General features: G+C 39.3%; 2 protein-coding genes across 5 annotated transcripts in view; one reads left to right on the top strand and one right to left on the bottom strand.

Moving 5' to 3' along the window:
* The window catches only part of CDAN1 (codanin 1), a 32,747-nt gene extending 24,437 nt beyond the window's left edge, over window positions 1–8,310 (top strand). For 3 of the 4 annotated variants that reach the window (XM_026061616.1, XM_026061614.1, XM_026061615.1), the window contains exons 23-29: window positions 700–857; window positions 2,398–2,505; window positions 2,878–2,941; window positions 5,030–5,232; window positions 5,977–6,084; window positions 6,826–6,928; window positions 7,803–8,310. In XM_026061616.1, the coding sequence (XP_025917401.1) occupies window positions 700–857; window positions 2,398–2,505; window positions 2,878–2,941; window positions 5,030–5,232; window positions 5,977–6,084; window positions 6,826–6,928; window positions 7,803–7,861 (803 nt within the window). In that variant the 3' untranslated portion in view covers window positions 7,862–8,310. The remainder of the gene's footprint in view (window positions 1–699; window positions 858–2,397; window positions 2,506–2,877; window positions 2,942–5,029; window positions 5,233–5,976; window positions 6,085–6,825; window positions 6,929–7,802) is intronic. The other variant, XM_026061617.1, reaches the window with a different exon arrangement.
* A 4,376-nt stretch (window positions 8,311–12,686) lies between these two features.
* STARD9 (StAR related lipid transfer domain containing 9) overlaps window positions 12,687–16,654 on the bottom strand; it is a 123,297-nt gene continuing 119,329 nt past the window's right edge. Inside the window, exons 32-37 of the mRNA XM_026061612.1 lie at window positions 16,140–16,282; window positions 15,332–15,396; window positions 15,038–15,243; window positions 14,505–14,584; window positions 13,986–14,144; window positions 12,687–12,802 (exon numbers count right to left, since the gene is read on the bottom strand). Of these exons, the coding sequence (XP_025917397.1) occupies window positions 12,701–12,802; window positions 13,986–14,144; window positions 14,505–14,584; window positions 15,038–15,243; window positions 15,332–15,396; window positions 16,140–16,282 (755 nt within the window). The 3' untranslated portion in view covers window positions 12,687–12,700. The remainder of the gene's footprint in view (window positions 12,803–13,985; window positions 14,145–14,504; window positions 14,585–15,037; window positions 15,244–15,331; window positions 15,397–16,139; window positions 16,283–16,654) is intronic.

Below are 16,654 nucleotides of genomic sequence, written 5' to 3'. Positions count from 1 at the left end.
CTGAAAATATCATCCAAGCTGAAGTTGTCTTAGCACCGCAAATGTATGATACAGACAGCTACTCTCTCAAGCCACTGTATGGTCCACGTTTACACAGTGCTTCTGGAAACTTCTGCAAACCAAATGTCTCTTGGACTGCATATGTTTTCAGCAAGCTGAAGGCAGCTATAGTCATTTGTCTGTAATAGTGCTCTGGCAACTCTTCAGAATCTTTCAAAGTTTCAGGAGGTCATGCCAAGAATCGGGAGAAATATCTAGCACCATTTGCAGCAGCAGGAGTTTAGTGTTCAGATGTTGGTCAAAACTTATTTTGGTACAAAACACAGCTTTCATGGGCATAGTAGTTGAACTGGTATGATCACACTGGTTCAGCTTTCTAATTTGGCATTGCTTCCTGGCTTAGCTACTTCATGTTTGTTAAACCTTTTCAATCCTTTTGATGGAAAACTAGAGATGAGTGAGTAATCAGTGGTAGCTTGTGCCTCCCTTTAAGTTAACTCTCTCTCCCTACCAGTGTCTCTGCCCATAAAGCAGCATGGGAGCCCAGAGTGAGGAGGATTTGAAAGTGTGAACTATCCTTTCCTTGTTTGTAACAGCCCTGAGCATGGAAGGCTTACAGGGGTAGTGTGTGGAAATAGTTATCTGCCTCACTGGAGAGGAGAGTTGAGGTAAACAGGACTTGTTCCCTGTCCTCTATAGCACTGATCAAAAGAGAAGTGAAGGCAACCTTCAACAGAATGCTGAAAGTGCCAGGACTTCCCTTACCCAGCGAGGATGCTCTGGAGTTGAGAAGAGACTTTCCCCCAGGCTGTCAACACCATGCTCCGTTTCCCTCCCAAATCATCAATGAGATAAAGGTACAGAGTGTGCTCGCTTCCTGGCTTGTCCTAACTCCCTTCTTATTTTTCACCTCTTTGGCTCTTTTTTTAAAGGGGGGAGGGAGGGGTGGCATTCTGGTCCTAAGGAACTGGCTATGAGGAGTGTGGGAAGCGGGATGGAAAGGTGTCTTGTATTTCATCCCCTCCTTTCCTGACTGTGTGTAGATCAGTGCTCTCTGGTCAGGAGTGCCATCTCAAATACAGGGTTCTCGGTAACATGGCAATGGCCATTTGATGTGGGTAGCATGGAAACAAGTGTTGTGATCATTGTGTGCAACTGTATACTGAAGAGTTGGTGTATCAAAATGGCTTCTTTTCCATGGACCTGCTTGTTTTTATGGAGAGCTTTTTGGCCATGTGTTCTGGTCTCTGGTTAGAATAAATATTTCGTGTTGGTCTTTTCAGTTCTGCAGAGCTTGTTAGATTTCCTCTGATGTGTAAGATGAGATATTCTACGTTCAATTAATGTCAAATGTATCTGTATGAATCTGTTGAAAAAATTTTGTATAACTGGGGACAATCGGAATTACTTGAAAAGAAGGTGATGGTGAAGGTGATTTGTTTCAGCCTTAAGTTCAAGCAGTTTTCTATTCAAGCTGGTTCAAATTACATTTTGGCCTTTACTTTACAGGTTTAAAAGGTCACTGTTCTTGTAAAAATCATACAATTTTATAACCTGTGTCAATAACCCTTGAGAAAAGAAATAGAACTCTAAAAACCTTGCTTGTTTTTTTTTTTTTTTTCCCACTGCTTGTTCTGCCTACTTTTTGCCTGGTCTTGTCTGTCCAAACAATAATTCTGGATCTCACTGTAATCAGATTTCCAGCAGTTTTATAAGAAAGAGTACAAATATCCTTTAATGCTTTCCTGCTTGAGCAAAAATAAAAAATAGGGTAAGGTATGGGAAGAAATCAGGGGCTCTTTCTGTAAACTGTTGCCTTTTGGAAGATGTTTTGACAGGGTATCTTCTGGAATGCAACTTTTAAAATGGTTTCTTCTTTTGATTTCCATCCTGTGTTTCTGATATTAGCTGGTAAATCACTGGTGATGAAGAGTGCTACCACATGTAGAATTGGGTAAACCAGTATTTATACTGTAACTGTATTAGTGCTCTTCATACTTGGCTGAAGCTACGTTGTCAATAGTCATCTAGATTTCTGTAGCAGTTCTACCTGAACTTACTTGCTACTTTGGCAAATTTATCTAGAGCTTTCAAAGCTGGGTGCTTCCTCTTAAAGGCATGAAAGAGGGAAGAACTGGTTGCCCTCATTGTCTTTGACTTCATCACATCAGTGGGAACTATGGGAGAAAACCAGACCTAAGTAATGTTTTGCAAAAATTCTGCTTTGATCTCTCAGTCCTCTTATCTCTAAAGAGAGGAGAAGACTAATTTAAATGGTCCATTTTTTTGGTGAGGACTTGAGGGCTATGTGTAAATTCCTCTGTCATAGGTTTCAAAAATCTGTTTGTGGAAATGCTGAGTCACTATAGGTGAGTGACTATTGCCTTTTTCATCAAGGATGTACTCTGCATCGCTGTGGGCCCACGGGATGAAGGTGAAGTGATTGACTATGTCTGGCTGGAGTGCTTGCTTGGAAGACTGAGTCAGACACTTCGGTGCAGAAAGGTAGAAGTAAAAAAAAAAAGCAACAAAAAAACTTCAGAGCACTTTGAGCCATCTTCATACCTGTAAACTCTTGAGTTTGCCTTGCCTCAGAGTTGAATTCAGTCAAAATGTTTTTCGTCTGAACTCAAATGTAACAAAGTTGCACTGTATTTTTTAGACTCTGTAGATCTGCTTGTAACTTAAATTAGCCTTTGTGGACTCTCTTTTCATGCAGAATCTCTTGGCTTTGATTCTCTAATGGCTATCAGATCACAGCTCTGTGCTTCTTGCTGTGAATTGCTTGCTCTTCTCTGCTATTTTTATCATTTGTGAAGCCTATTTTGTCCAGCCTGCAGTATGGGGACAAAGATATAACGTTTTTGTGTTTTCCAGTTCATGTGTCCCACATCAGAACAGCAGCTGGCAAAGTGCACGGTTGAGTTGGCTTCTTTGCTAGGTAAGTCAATCATGATATGCAATCTAAGATTAAAAAGTGTTATTGCTGGTCTCTTAACTCTCTGGGGTCAGAGCTTGTGGATATTTGCTTCTTTCTGGTGCCATTGTGTGTGGGTTTTTTTCTGCCAATTTGGATGGTTGCTCTTGTTCCTGCCCACCTTTTGCAAAACAGCATTACACTGTGACTAAACATCCTTCAGATCTGATATTCTCATTCACATCTCCATTGTTTTTCATTTATTGATACCTTCATATAAATATGCAATAAACTTTCTAGCATTTCTGCCTCTGAAAGATTGCAGCTGAATGTTTCTTTTTGTTTTTTCCTAAAAGTAAAGGCCTGTCCTCTTCATTTTTCTTATGGCTCTTTTTTGAGAGAATGGAAGTAACTTGTTTTCTGTGCATTGTGACTTCTGGGCAAGAGCCGTCAGTATAGGAGAGACCAAGCATGTTATGGAGTTAAACATGAGTTTTGGTCTTTTTATTCCCTTTTCTCCTGCTCAGCCTGTAAAATGGAATATTTTTCTCAGCATGAGCTAATGATATAATGATATTTTGTATCATCTTTGATACAAAACTGGGAGGAGTGGCTGATACACCAGAGGGCTGTGCTGCCATTCAGAGAGACCTGGACAGGCTGGAGAGGTGGGTGGAGAGGAACCTCATGAAATTCAACAAAGGCAAGCGCAGGGTCCTGCACCTGGGGAGGAATAACCCCATGCACCAGTACAGGTTGGGGGCTGACCTGCTGGAAAGCAGCTCTGCGGAGAAGGACCTGGCAATGCTGGTGGACAAGTTAAGCATGAGGCAGCAATGTGCCCTTGTGGCCAAGAAGGCCAATGGTATCCTGGGGTGCATCAGGAAGAGTGTTGCCAGCAGGTCGAGGGAGGTGATTCTCCCCCTCTCCTCAGCCCTGGTGAGGCCCCATCTGGAGTACTGCGTCCAGTTCTGGGCTCCCCAGTACAAGAGAGACATGACACTACTGGAGCAAGTCCAGCGAAGGGCTACAAAGATGATTAGGGGACTGGAACATCTCTCTTATGAGGAAAGGCTGAGAGAGCTGGGCCTGTTTAGCCTGGAGAAGAGAAGGCTGAGAGGAGATCTTATCAATGTGTACAAGTATCTGAAGGGAGGGTGTAAAGACGATGGAGCCAGACTCTTCCCAGTGGTGCCCAGTGACAGGATGCGAGGCAACGGGCACAAACTGAAACGCAGGCAGTTCCATCTGAACATGAGGAAATACTTTTTCACTGTGAGGGTGACAGAGCACTGGAACAGGTTGCCCCGAGAGGCTGTGGAGTCTCCTTCTCTGGAGATATTCAAAACCTGCCTGGATGCAATCCTGTGCAATGTGCTCTAGGTGACCCTGCTTGAGCAGGGGGGTTGGACTAGATGATCTGCAGAGGTCCCTTCCAACCTCAACCATTCTGTGATTCTGTAATGATCTGGATGCAGATGTTTTCTCCATGGACAACCTTTACATTTGCTATTTTTAGAATCTTTTCAAGGAGGGTTCACATGGTTCACTCTTTCAGAAAGCAATCCATATGTGAACATTGTGAAACTTCATTCTGGGAGACAGCAATGTAAATCTGCCTTTCCATTAGACTGTTCCAAGGAAGACTTGATATTTTCCCTGTGTGTATGTTTAGCTGCAGTTAGTAAAAACTATAAACCACTATTTAATCTGTTTATAGATTTAAATGTTGTTTTACTCTGTTACACTCTTTCCTCTGGGAGTAACACTTAGGTCCTTTTCTGTTAAACATTAGACTGACTATTTCCATTCTTATTTAGTCAGGCAAGACTAATTCTTTCAAGACTTGCCTGCCAGCTGAATGGTATTCTTTATTTCAGAGCAGTGTAGATCTCTTCTTGTGTCATACTTCATGGTGCAGTTTCAGAGCTCATAATTTTACTTGTTTTTAAGTTCTAGTGTCCTTAGTTCACTTGTTTACCTTCACTGAGTATGTTTTACTTTGGTGATTGTTCAGTTACCAGCTATGTAAAATGTGCTGTTAGACCAAGATGATGACTATAAAAAGAAAAGGTACACTGTAGAAGTTCACCTTTTTTCTCTCTCTTATAGTTTCAGATCGTGTTCCTCTGCGACTGGGGCTCAAGCCTCCAGAGAAGAGCTCGGAGAGGCTACGAGTAAAGAACAGTCCCACGTATTGCCTTCTGAAACAGCTGCTTTCTGTCTGGAAGGAGGACTTTGGGATGCCTGTTCCTCTGCAGCTGATGTTCAGCAGGAAGAACATTGCTTATGTTGCAGAAGTCAAACAGCGAGAGGTAGGGCTTTTTCAGCTCTGTGGAGCTGCCGCTTACCTATTCTGGTCTGAAATAAATAGTCATTTAAAAGTTCTCTCAACTTCAGTGTTGACTGACTTCTTGTGTGAATAAGCAGGATTTCGTCTACTGTTGGCATTGTTTCTGCAGGGATAAAGTAAAGAGGACTACTAACTTGTTAGCATTTAGACTTGTTTGGGGAGCTGTCAAGAAGGCATGGTTTATTGTAGGAGCAACTGGCAAAATAGCCTGTTTGGCCTGGGAGCTTTTGGGACTGTACATGTTCCGCATTTGGTTGCAATCAATCATGTGTCTTTTATCAACTTTCCTTTTTGCATGGATAGGTGTGTTATCTTAGAAGATCCCCAACTTTGAAGCTGAAAATCTGGCCTAAGACCCTATTTAGTTGCAGGCTAAAACCAGCTTATTTGGGAAAGTAAGAGAAGAATTTCTCAAGCTGTTCTTGAACATATAGGAACAAAATACTTAGTGTGTTTTAGAACGGGGAACTAGAAATTGTGACTTTATGGTAGGATACAAAGTATGAACTCAGGAATTTCATTCATTCATTTTGGATGTTGGTCTTTGGTGTGCTTTATTGCCAAACCCAGAGAAGTAATGTGCTTTCTTCTTTCACTCCTTTTCCTCATACTGTGAGCCAAGAAGGCAAAACATGAACTGTATAGGGATATAGTGAACACAGAATCCATTTCTTGAGATGTTGATTATTTTTTTTCTCTTCTGCAGTGGGATTTGTTCCTTTTCATGCTTCGTGGTCTTGTAGAATATGATCTAATGGGAATTAGTGAAATAGAGAGTTGCTTGCATAGCCTCAAAGAGCTCCCTTGGCCCTCAGTAAGTAATAATGTGTGTGTGAGCACTAAGTGAAATAAAAAGTAAAAATACAGATCAGTAAATCCTTGTAGCACTTTGTAGTAGATGAGGCCTATAACCATCCCTATCTATAGTTCCTGCTTAATGCAGCAGAAGGACTGTCGTCCAGCAAATTTGTTACTGTTATCAGTGTCTGGGCTGAATCTGTACTTGTGCAACTCCCAGCACTTCCCACCCATTGGAAACATTTCCAAAGAAACTGTAAAACAGTTTGAAGACTAGCTGGCTCTGTTACTAGCTCTTATTCCAGCCTGGATGTGTTTGCTGTGCTCCAGCTGAGAATGACATGCTGAGAAAGGGTTCGACTGAGCAGACTTGCCTTTCAACCTCTTTTCCTCCCACCACCAGAATGCTGAGATGAGTCAGAATATTCTAGCCAGCAGTTGAAATGTAGGAAACAGCCCAAGTCCCTTGCTAAATAATGGCTGGTACTTTGAGTATGGTGAACACTTGCATGCTGGAGGTGTTTAATCATTTAAGCTGTAACAGTGATGTTTTCTGAGAAAGTTCTGGGGATCAGAGGTATGGCTGAACATGTGGACCTACAGTCATTCATCTTTACAGTCAATGTTGTAGCTTGTCTAGTTTTTGCACTGGAAGACTATCAATAAGTTTAACCTTGTAAAGTATTTTCTACTAAAATAATTAAGCCTCTTGGTTGACATTTGTTAATATGGGCTCTCTGGTTTGTATCTGTCACAGGATTTCTTAAAAGAACTGGAAATGCTGTCTGGAGTATTTATATCAGAACATAATCTGGAAGAGCCCAGGACTAACCCTTGTGAACTGGCAAGACAATCTCTAGGTACTGTGACAGCACAAAGCTAGTGGAGATGGACTCTGTGGATATAAATAACTAACTAATGAAAATGCAAATGGAATTTTAATATTGCTGAATGCATTGCAGGCTCCTTGCTGGGAGAATACTGCATATAAGAAGTCACTGTAAAAACACTGCACTGGTCTTTCTATTGATGGACATTTTGCAATGGTGACTATTCTGAAGGATTTACACCTGCAAATGGATCTCTAAGTCAAAAGTCCTTTAAGCACCTTGATCATGGCTCGCAGCAGCTGATTTTTAGACTCATAAATACCTTTCATATTTGTACAGAAACAAGCTGTGACCAGACCCAGGAATCAATTCAGTTGGATAAAAGTTACTTATGATCAAGAGAGATGGTTTCCTGGTGGCTGTCATTAAATTAATGTGACTTCTCATGCTCTCTTTTAACAAAGACTGTACTGTCAGAGGAGGGAAAAGGTGAACCTGTATGACATGGAGATGAGCCTATATTTATTTTTCACTGTAAGCTCAATTTTGAAGGTTTGATTTTAATTTTTTTAAGATTCATTTTAAAAGTGAAACCATATTAAATATGTACACCAGAACATTGATGGTATTATTCTTAAAAGATTTGTGTGTTTAAGTAAGTAAGTAAGTAAGAAGTGTGGTGTTTTGTTTTTTTGTTTTTCCCCATCTCCTGATGGAAGTGTATCTTGTAATTTCCTGGGGTTTTTAATGGAAATAAGGGGAGAAAATATCTGCGTATATTTTTTACTAAAGACAGATTGACAGTATTTTTAAGAAATGTTTTTATAGTATGTAAGCATAAACATGGCATCTAGCCATTCACTGTTTTTTATAATCCTTCTTGCCTTGAGTTTGGGTTTTTCAGACGGGAAGTGCTCCAGCAAGAAAAACTACAGACTGGAAGAACAGACAGGAAAAAAGTAGTGAAAAAAGCATTACGTGACAGCCTCTGGAGAGCTGGTTTGAAAGGAATCCATTTCATCGAGGACAGTGGGCATTTTCTGCCCCTTTGGATAGACCATCACCAACGGTGTGATCTCCATATTACCCCCAAGTATCTCTGTAAAATGGGGTTTGTTATGGGGGCTATTGGTAACTAGCAAAATATGATGATTAGTTGCTTATTAGATGTCTCATGTTCTTTCCTGTAGCAATAAGGATTTTATTTTCCTTTTGTCTAGGCACATCCTATTTATTAGCGCAGGCTTTTCAGAAAGCAAATACTATATTATGTAAGAAAGAGGAACATCTGGACAAGGTGAACCCAGGGCTTTTTAATATTGCAAATTAGATCACTTCTTTCTTGTATGAGGCAGGAAAAGGTAATATCTATCTATCTCAGTCAGTGGCCTTTTTTTTTTTTTTTTTTTTTTTTTAAAAACAACAAACAAAACAAAAAAAACCCCCCAGAACTAATTAAGTAGAATTCTGACTTCTGTTAAAATCTAGATGATACAGAGAGAGCGAGAGACCATAGAGGAACATGGCTGTGTTTTGAACTGTACTGAGAATTTAATGATTTGGTTACTGAGCATTGTATTGAAAGATCTGTCATGTGCCATCTCCATGCCTTATTTTAGGGGTTTTCTGGTGTGAATAAAGTAGAGGGTACCTAAAAGTAGACATGCTGCATAAGCAGCAAGGACATGGTAATATAAACTGAAATAATAGCAAGTATCCTGCTCATTCCATACCTGCTCCCTGAGGCTGAGTATTATGTGATATTTTGCTGCAGGTCTCACTTGAAGTTGTTGTTTGTCATAATAAACATGATTAAATGTCCTGTTTTGTGTCTAAGCTGTTGATGTATAACAGTTTTGTAATTAATAGTGCAAAGAGCAGAAAGGTTGGGGGGTTTTTTTGTTTTTTTGTTTTTTTTTTTTTTTTTTTTGCTACAAAGCTTGGGGCTGAAAAAGTATAGTAATCTCTCCTGTTCTGCCTGCTGCTGCTTTTTTTGCTTATAATGAAATATAACATTATTTTGTTTGTAAGTGGAGGAAGGAAAGGAAGGGGAAGCTGGGATCCATAATGATAAAAGGTGCTTTCTTCTCTGGAATTGATTTTATTCAGATATTCTAAAACTGTCTACATAGCTACCATGGCCACAGCTGTTTTTATGAATGCAATATACCTGTATTATCCTTTTCCAATACAGTGCTTGGAAATTCTTATTTAAAAGGTGGCCAAGCCCCAGAAACAGTTTACTACTTCCAGAGAGGGACAGCGTAAGTGTGCCCAACTGGGCAGAAGTCAGTTCTTCAATGAGACCCAGCAGGTAAGAAACCCCTTTTCTATCTTCTCATGTCCTGATGCAGTTATTCTAGTTTCTGGGCATCCTGTGATAGTCATCCTTGATTGCTGTGCAAAGCCAGACACCTGACTTCACAGCTAAACCTTAGAAACAATTGTATGGCACTGTTTTCTGTATACTCAGTAATGAGACCATTCTCATGAGAATCCATGACTCTCTGGTGTCCCACTGGGCTGGTAGACTTCTCTCTGTGTCAGGGCTTTAAGCATCATACCCATTTGCCTAGTATTGCCTCTAGTAAGGAGGGGCAGTAATGGAAGAGGCATTCGAAAACTGCAGGGAGGAGAGCATTTGCAGCAGGCTAGGTCAGAGTGTGTGGCCTGCCTTTTGCCAGTCTTTGCTACTGCAAACTCGCACCTCCCAAAAGAAAATGATGAAAAGTGGAATTACATTAACTTCCTTCTGGGTATTCAGATACTAAGCAGTTGTGTGACTGAACACAGGAAGAAGCTTAACCATAAAGTGCAATGCCTTGGCTTGCACAAGGCACTGAGTCACAGAAACCAAATTAAAGCAGTGACTATCTTGACGCTTGCTTCACAAATTCATTTTCCATGCACATTCCTCAGTGGGTAAGTAGAAGACCTACATCTTTTATCACAAGCTATGCCTTTATTTCTTAATCCAGCATAAATGTTCACATTGAATAGAAAAATACCTCCCCCTGTGTAAGCATAGTTCCATTGGTAAGTAGCTTAGCTGGAGCACAATACCCTGGGGCATTTTTTTCTTGTGTAGAAAATATCATTTATTGTGGATATGAAAATAGCAATCTTAATTAAGAGCAGAGATGCAACAATAGGTGGTACAGTACAGTTGATCACCTACTGCTCAGCAGTAATTTACAGGAAGTTGTTTTGCCCATTCTAGATTAACAAATTAGGTATCTGCTAGCTTTTTTTCCTCCCTTCCACACAAATTAATGCCATACATTAACAGGTACCATAAAATGTTATATTTGCAAAAGAAAACATTTATTTAAATAGTTTTTTTAGTATCAATTGAAGATTGTATTTAAAAAAAAAAGTTTACATTAATTCAATACCGATAAAAATAAAAATTAGCTTTGATAGCATATAAAAACACTTCAAAACAAGCATATATAAATAACTTAATTTGTAAACATAGAAAAAACAATTATTTTATGTATATATAAAAATAAACATCTGATGCACTGTACAATAAGACATTATCCTTCATAGGCACTGGCATTGTTGACCAACAGGAATACCCCTAGATGTTGTTCCTACATGAACTGCTTTATCACTAGTGCCGTGTCCAAAATAAAAGGAAAAAATAAAGCACTGAACAAATCTTTTGTGGATTGTACGAAGACATCCCTTATCTCCTCCTGAAATCTGTGTCCAGCTGCAGGGAAGGAGCATTAGGGACAGTGCCAATACACTGTGCTGCAATTTCTGCTCATTTTTTTTCTAGGGCTTTTAAGTAAGTCCTGCCTTGTTCACTTTTCCTTTTTCCCTTCCCACCAAAAGGGACTCTGTGATGGGTTGTGAATCTGAGAAAAGGCAGTATTGTCTTTTTGCTCAATCGTTGGAAACTTTATGTAACATGTTGCCTCTCTCCTTGAGGGGCTGGGGGAGATACTGACACTTGATGAAGTGAACCATACTGTTTGCAGGCTTTTAAGAAAAGGCTTGTCCCTACCAAAAGATACCAGTAATATATTGGTGGTAACATCCATAACCATGACCGTCTGAGCATAAAATGAAGAACACTTGTAAGTAAAAGGTTTTATTATCCGATCTGGTGCAGTTGGTGGGGAGGGGAACCTTTGGGCTGGTATGCCTCAAAACTGCTATTTTCTGAAATATCAAATTAAAATAGCTATTACCTTTTCTTATAAAACTTGATACATTAATGACAGAAAGTAACATAGAAGTTGAAAGCCAAAGTTATACATGTGCAAAGATGCACTAAAGGTGGAACTTGCCCCTTGACTCAAAGGTGGGAGTGCAATTAACTTCACTGGAATGCTGGTATGCTGGGAAAAGGTATCTATCTCTTACAGAAAGCAACTGTGTTAAAGCAGCAGAGGTTGACTTTGAGGTGGATGCTTGAATACATATTTTGCACTTGACAAGTTTAAAGTGCAACAGCTTCTTGAACAGTGTGGGCTTTTCTGAGCTGAAGAAAGAATATTGTGGCAGCTTTTATTGCTTAGATAACATAACTGAAATGATTCTTTACTGTTGTGCAAAGAACTAAATTAAATTACTTAAGGTATTTGGGTTGGTTATGCTTTTAATTTTAGGGATGTGTGACCAAGCCAGGGAATTTATTGAACAAACATTTAAAGCCTGACAGCAGGATCACTGAACAAAGTTCACCAGGAACACCATGAGAAGACTCTGCATTCACTGCAGTGAGACAGCTGTTCGTGTTATGAACAAAGTGTGATAAGACTATGCCAGGCTAGATTTATAAGACTATGCCAGGCTAGATTTATAAGACTATGCCAGGCTAGATTTTCAACTCTGAATGCTTTGGGGTAGAAGTGGAAAAGGACTGATGAAAAAGCCATTATGGAAAAGTGCTTGAGCTCCTTTATTTGCAGGATTTAAGTTTAGAAACAAGCTGATTAGTCAGTACTACTCCCCATTAATGACAAAGTGACATTGTTTACAACTGTCAGTTTGGTTTCTTTATTTCAAAGCACCTAATTCTGCAGTGCAGTAAAACTGTGTGTCCTGAGGTATGACGTTTCCTGCTGTTGCTGCATAGTGTAGTGATAATCTGATTATAATGCCAGCAAGTAGTCAGCCAACTGTCTGAGAAAAATCTAGCCAGGGTGTAGAATGACTAGTGTATCTAATGCTGTTTAACTTCCCTTCAAGGGGAAGTAATTTCACTTGGCAAGCTATCTACACTGTTATGAATTCTGCATTTGATATTTGTTTCAACATTAGAAAGTGGCTTTGCATCTTTAATGAAGAACTTGCAAAAGGTCTCAAGCTGCATGTATACTCACTGTTTCCAATTTTTAATGTATTTCATCACTTCTGTTGCCTTTTTCTCACCACTGCCTGAAGTATCGCAGAGAGAAAAGGCTGATCTTTAAAACCCCTTGGAAACAGAAAGCTTGTTATACACTTCTGCATGTAAGATGCTGGCTATTGTAAAGTGAAGTTTCTCTCTCCTCTTTCYGGAGACAGCATACCTTCCTTTTGTTCCTTAAGAGCTTTTCCACAGCTGTCTCAGGAAGGACAGGTACCCCATAAAACTTGCTGGGTTTCTTTTAAGCCACACTGGCTGAAGTACATGGTCCTTTCTTCTGGCTATAGTTTTGTATACTCCCAGGTTAGCAATCGGACTTCTCAAGTGAGGCTCGATTGTGACTGTCTTATGAGCCAGCATTTTACATTACCCTTACAGATGCTTGTGTCTCTCTCCAAACTTCCATCTGCTGTAAGTATCCAGTTTTGTGGCAAATACTAACTAGAAAGAAAGTGTGCTAGTCGAGCAATCACCAAAGGCTGGTGCTTAGCAATGGAACTCAGGAGCCTTGCAGGAATAGCTGGGGCACCAAGATCCACCTGTAGAAATTAGAAGAAAGGCACATGTTTAGGGGGTTTTATACCCGTTTTTGAACAAAACACTTCTCCAGCCTGGAATAACTCTGATGTTGCAAGTGTATGGTAAGCACAAAAGTGGTTTATAGCTGAAAGTCATCACTGCTGTGGTGGTTTATCTTTTTCTTCCCAACACTCCTTAGACTTTCAAAGGTTTGCATATTTGATGTTACTTTCCCCAAGTATGATCCTCACTCCTTTTGAGTTTGAGCTGACTTGGATTAAATATTACAAGTTTATGGGCCAGATGTGTATAATGCTGTTGAAAATGTATATGCATACACTCCTTATAATGCATTATAAAATGCATACACATTCCATATGCAGTATAAAAGATGTATGCTAATTAGAGTTTAAAACTAATATTAAAAAATTGTATCCTAAAAACATACTTAATATAGCTAAGTTTAAAGGAGTTAAATTTATTTTGAGCGGTTATCTGAGAACCAAATATATTATACATTATGGTATTCTCTTGTGGATATTTTTAGGTAGTTGGTACTACTGTCTTAGAGACAACCTGCTTTTCAAGTGAGTCTGTAATAAGTGGAATGCAAGATTTTCTCATTCTTAACTGGGATCCTAATCTTGACTTCTCTTTTGTATCTATTAAGTGTGAGGAATTAATACATTTGTTACAGAAAGCTAACAGTAAGGATTTCCATGCATTTTGAAAATGAATGGAGCCAGAGCTGGTCTTCCTGTATCTACTGCAGCATGAAAACACAAACAAGACTCCCCAGTCTTTAACATTGGATATAGCATTTACTGGCTCACTGTATGAGAATTCAGCTTATTAAAACTGATAATAAATCTTTACAGTAGAGTCTTGGTGACCAAGGCAGCAGCTTTAGGTGCTGTAAAAACTTGAGACTGTATACTTAAGCACATAATGCTTATTACTCCTTTTATTATTAATGCTTATTATTCCTAATAAGATTCTCTCTGCATTACCTTATATATCATACTAGATAAAGGAGAGTATAAAATGAAGGTAACTTACAATCACTTCACAAACTTCATGGACCATAGCATGAGTACAGTACTATATTCTTTTGCCACTTATCAGCTCTGAAGTTTGAATGCAAAAAGCTGTTACAGAACAGTTGTAACAATCAGAGTGGTTGGACATACTGCACAATCTCACCTGTGTCATGTAAATGACTCTGGTAATATCTTTCCCATTCACTACATCAGGTTCCAGTATCCAGGCACTTGGCAAAATCTCCCCTCTCACTACTTCTTTACAAGGGTGAGGCATTGATGCGTCATAGACAGACTGAATTGCCAAGACAGACAAGTTCTCCTGAATGTGAGAATGTGCAAAGAAGACAACTCAAGAAAAATTTTAGGCATATATTATGTGTTTTCTTTGTTTGCCACTAGGCACGTTTCTCAAATTACTTATTAAATCTTTTGTCCTAATCCTGCTTGTAAACAGAATATGCTGTGACATTTGTTTTACTACCTGACTTGGCTTGGTTCACGGTGGTAACTTCTGAGTGATTTTTATACATAATTCATTTGTCATATCAGCATGGCTTTTCTTCCTGTTGTACTGCCATTTCTGGAAATATGAGTATGAACTTTCCTTTCCCTCTCTCCTTTGTCCTGAACCATGACTTTAAAACAATTATTTCACTGTGCCTCAGAGAAAACATTTTACCTCTTTGGCTTCTACAGTAATGCAGCAGAAATCCCGGGGTTGCTTTAGGTAACACAGGGATGTATCAGTCACTAAGTATACTGGGGAGAAAAAAACACCAAAAAAACAAAAAAAGGAGAATTAGGCTTTGAGAACTTTGACTTGACACAAAAAAAAACATTTTTTTTTTTAAACTTCTTGATGCAGCTGCCTAAGGGTATAATATGGTTAATAAGCTATAACAATAACTTGTCACGAAGATGCAACCATCTCAAGAGCCCACTTAAGCTAGATTCTTCTGACTTTCAAACCAGTGTCTCCCTCTGTACTTCAGCAGACAGCTGTGTTTAAGATTATCCTTACTCTGCAAAGGGTTTTTTTTTTGCAAAACAGAAGTTCCCATATTAAACAAAATTCTGTATATTCAAGCCTGAAAAAATGAAATTAAATGAGTCTAAATTTCTGTCTTCGATCTTTTCTTCTTCAATCTTTTTGGTCTGAGCTGAGAAAGTTCAGATTCATTATGTTGGCCAGTGATTTGTATTGATACTCACCCAGCTGAATAAGGCTGGTTACCTTCTTGTGTATTCGAGCTGTGTTGATAGTTCTGTCATACAGATACCTCTTGCTAGGATCTCTCACTAGTCCCCACACACTTGGAAGAGATCTTTTGATCACTCCCGCTCCCAGAAACCCATGCTTTGTTGCTGAAGGGAAGACTTTGTAGTAAATCAGCACCTCTTTTTCAGTACATTGGTATCTGTCAAAGACAAATGAAAGGGATTTGCACAAGAGAGGTTCAAGTACATAAAAAGATCTCCCATTATAAGTACCTGCCATAAACTTACTTCCAACCAGCTGCTGCTTGGCACATAAAGAGATTCCTCAGGTTATGAGAGCATGCTGCCATTACCTTAGAAAACAATTACAAAGGAGCAACAGGTAAGAGAAAGTTACATAAACTATAAATTGTGTTCAGCTTTTGCATGCTTCTACAGCATCTGTTAGCCAAACCAGTAAGTCGGCTTTACCACAAACACTTCGTTTTATAGTGCTTGTGATCCTCTGGGAGTAGGAAGAGCCAGACTGACTTCCCACATGTTCTCTGCTTGAAGGAGTATTTATATAAGCTTAAACTGTCTATTGTAGAAAAAGGGCAGAGAAAAAATGCATCTCCAAATGCTGTTGAACTGAATCTGTTTGATCTGAAATGTGAAGTTGTCTGCTTTCCTCTTCCGACTATGCTGTCACATCCTGCCATACACAGATGTAGGAAGAATGAGAATAGCAGAGAATAGAATAAAAATTACATTTTTATGTAAGACCCAGATGAGCACTGAGTACTAAAATGATAAAATCTGGCTATTATGTTCAGTGAGTCAGTAAATCTCCAACACTCCTCTTCTGCAACAGTTCATAGTTTCACCAGTTTCCTTTAAACATTTCAGATAACATGCAACAGGATCTTCTGAACTCCACTGCTCTAGCCTGGCTCACTTTCCCCTACCATTTAAAATTGCTCATTGTCTCCTTCTGTAACTGGCAAATAAATAAATATTGCCAGTGCAGAGGAACAAAACTTGTCCCACGCACTGTTTTGCTACAACTTCCAGTGAGAGGTAGAGGAGTAAGTGAAAACTCTGCTCATTTACTCACCTCAGTGGTAGCATTAGCCAAGATATGTTTAGATAAATCCTGGTATCCTTTTGTTGAAGAGGAGCTGACTGAAATAGTTAATCCATGGGTGAACCTACAGCTGATGCTACTGGAGGTGAGGGGTGGCTGAATTCTGCTGGCTTCTGCAGAGGCATGAAAAGAAATCAAAAAGAAAAAACAGCACTAAAAATGGTGCTGGAGAAAAACAGTATTCTACAATGATAGGGACTTAAACCCTCCACTGGAGCACCAAATCAACCTGATCCTGATGAAGGATTGATAATAGCTCTTGTCTAGACAATCCGTCTTGGTATTGGTAATTACCCTGCAGTTACATTTAAGCTCAAGTTTTAACGTTATTACCAAATGTAAGCTAATAAAATAACTTCAGAGGAACGAAGTCACCATTTAATTTTTCAGCAAATGTTAACTAAACTGGCTACTGGCTGACAATATTTTTCTGAAGTCCCATAATCATAGGACATCCTCAGAACAGCTAGAATCAAATTAAATTT

This window comes from Apteryx rowi, unplaced genomic scaffold (assembly GCF_003343035.1).
Source record: "Apteryx rowi isolate R43461 unplaced genomic scaffold, aptRow1 scaffold_183, whole genome shotgun sequence".
Taxonomy (NCBI): Eukaryota; Metazoa; Chordata; class Aves; order Apterygiformes; family Apterygidae; genus Apteryx; species Apteryx rowi.
Note: the sequence above shows the minus strand (reverse complement) of the source record. Positions and strands in the feature narration are given on the sequence as shown.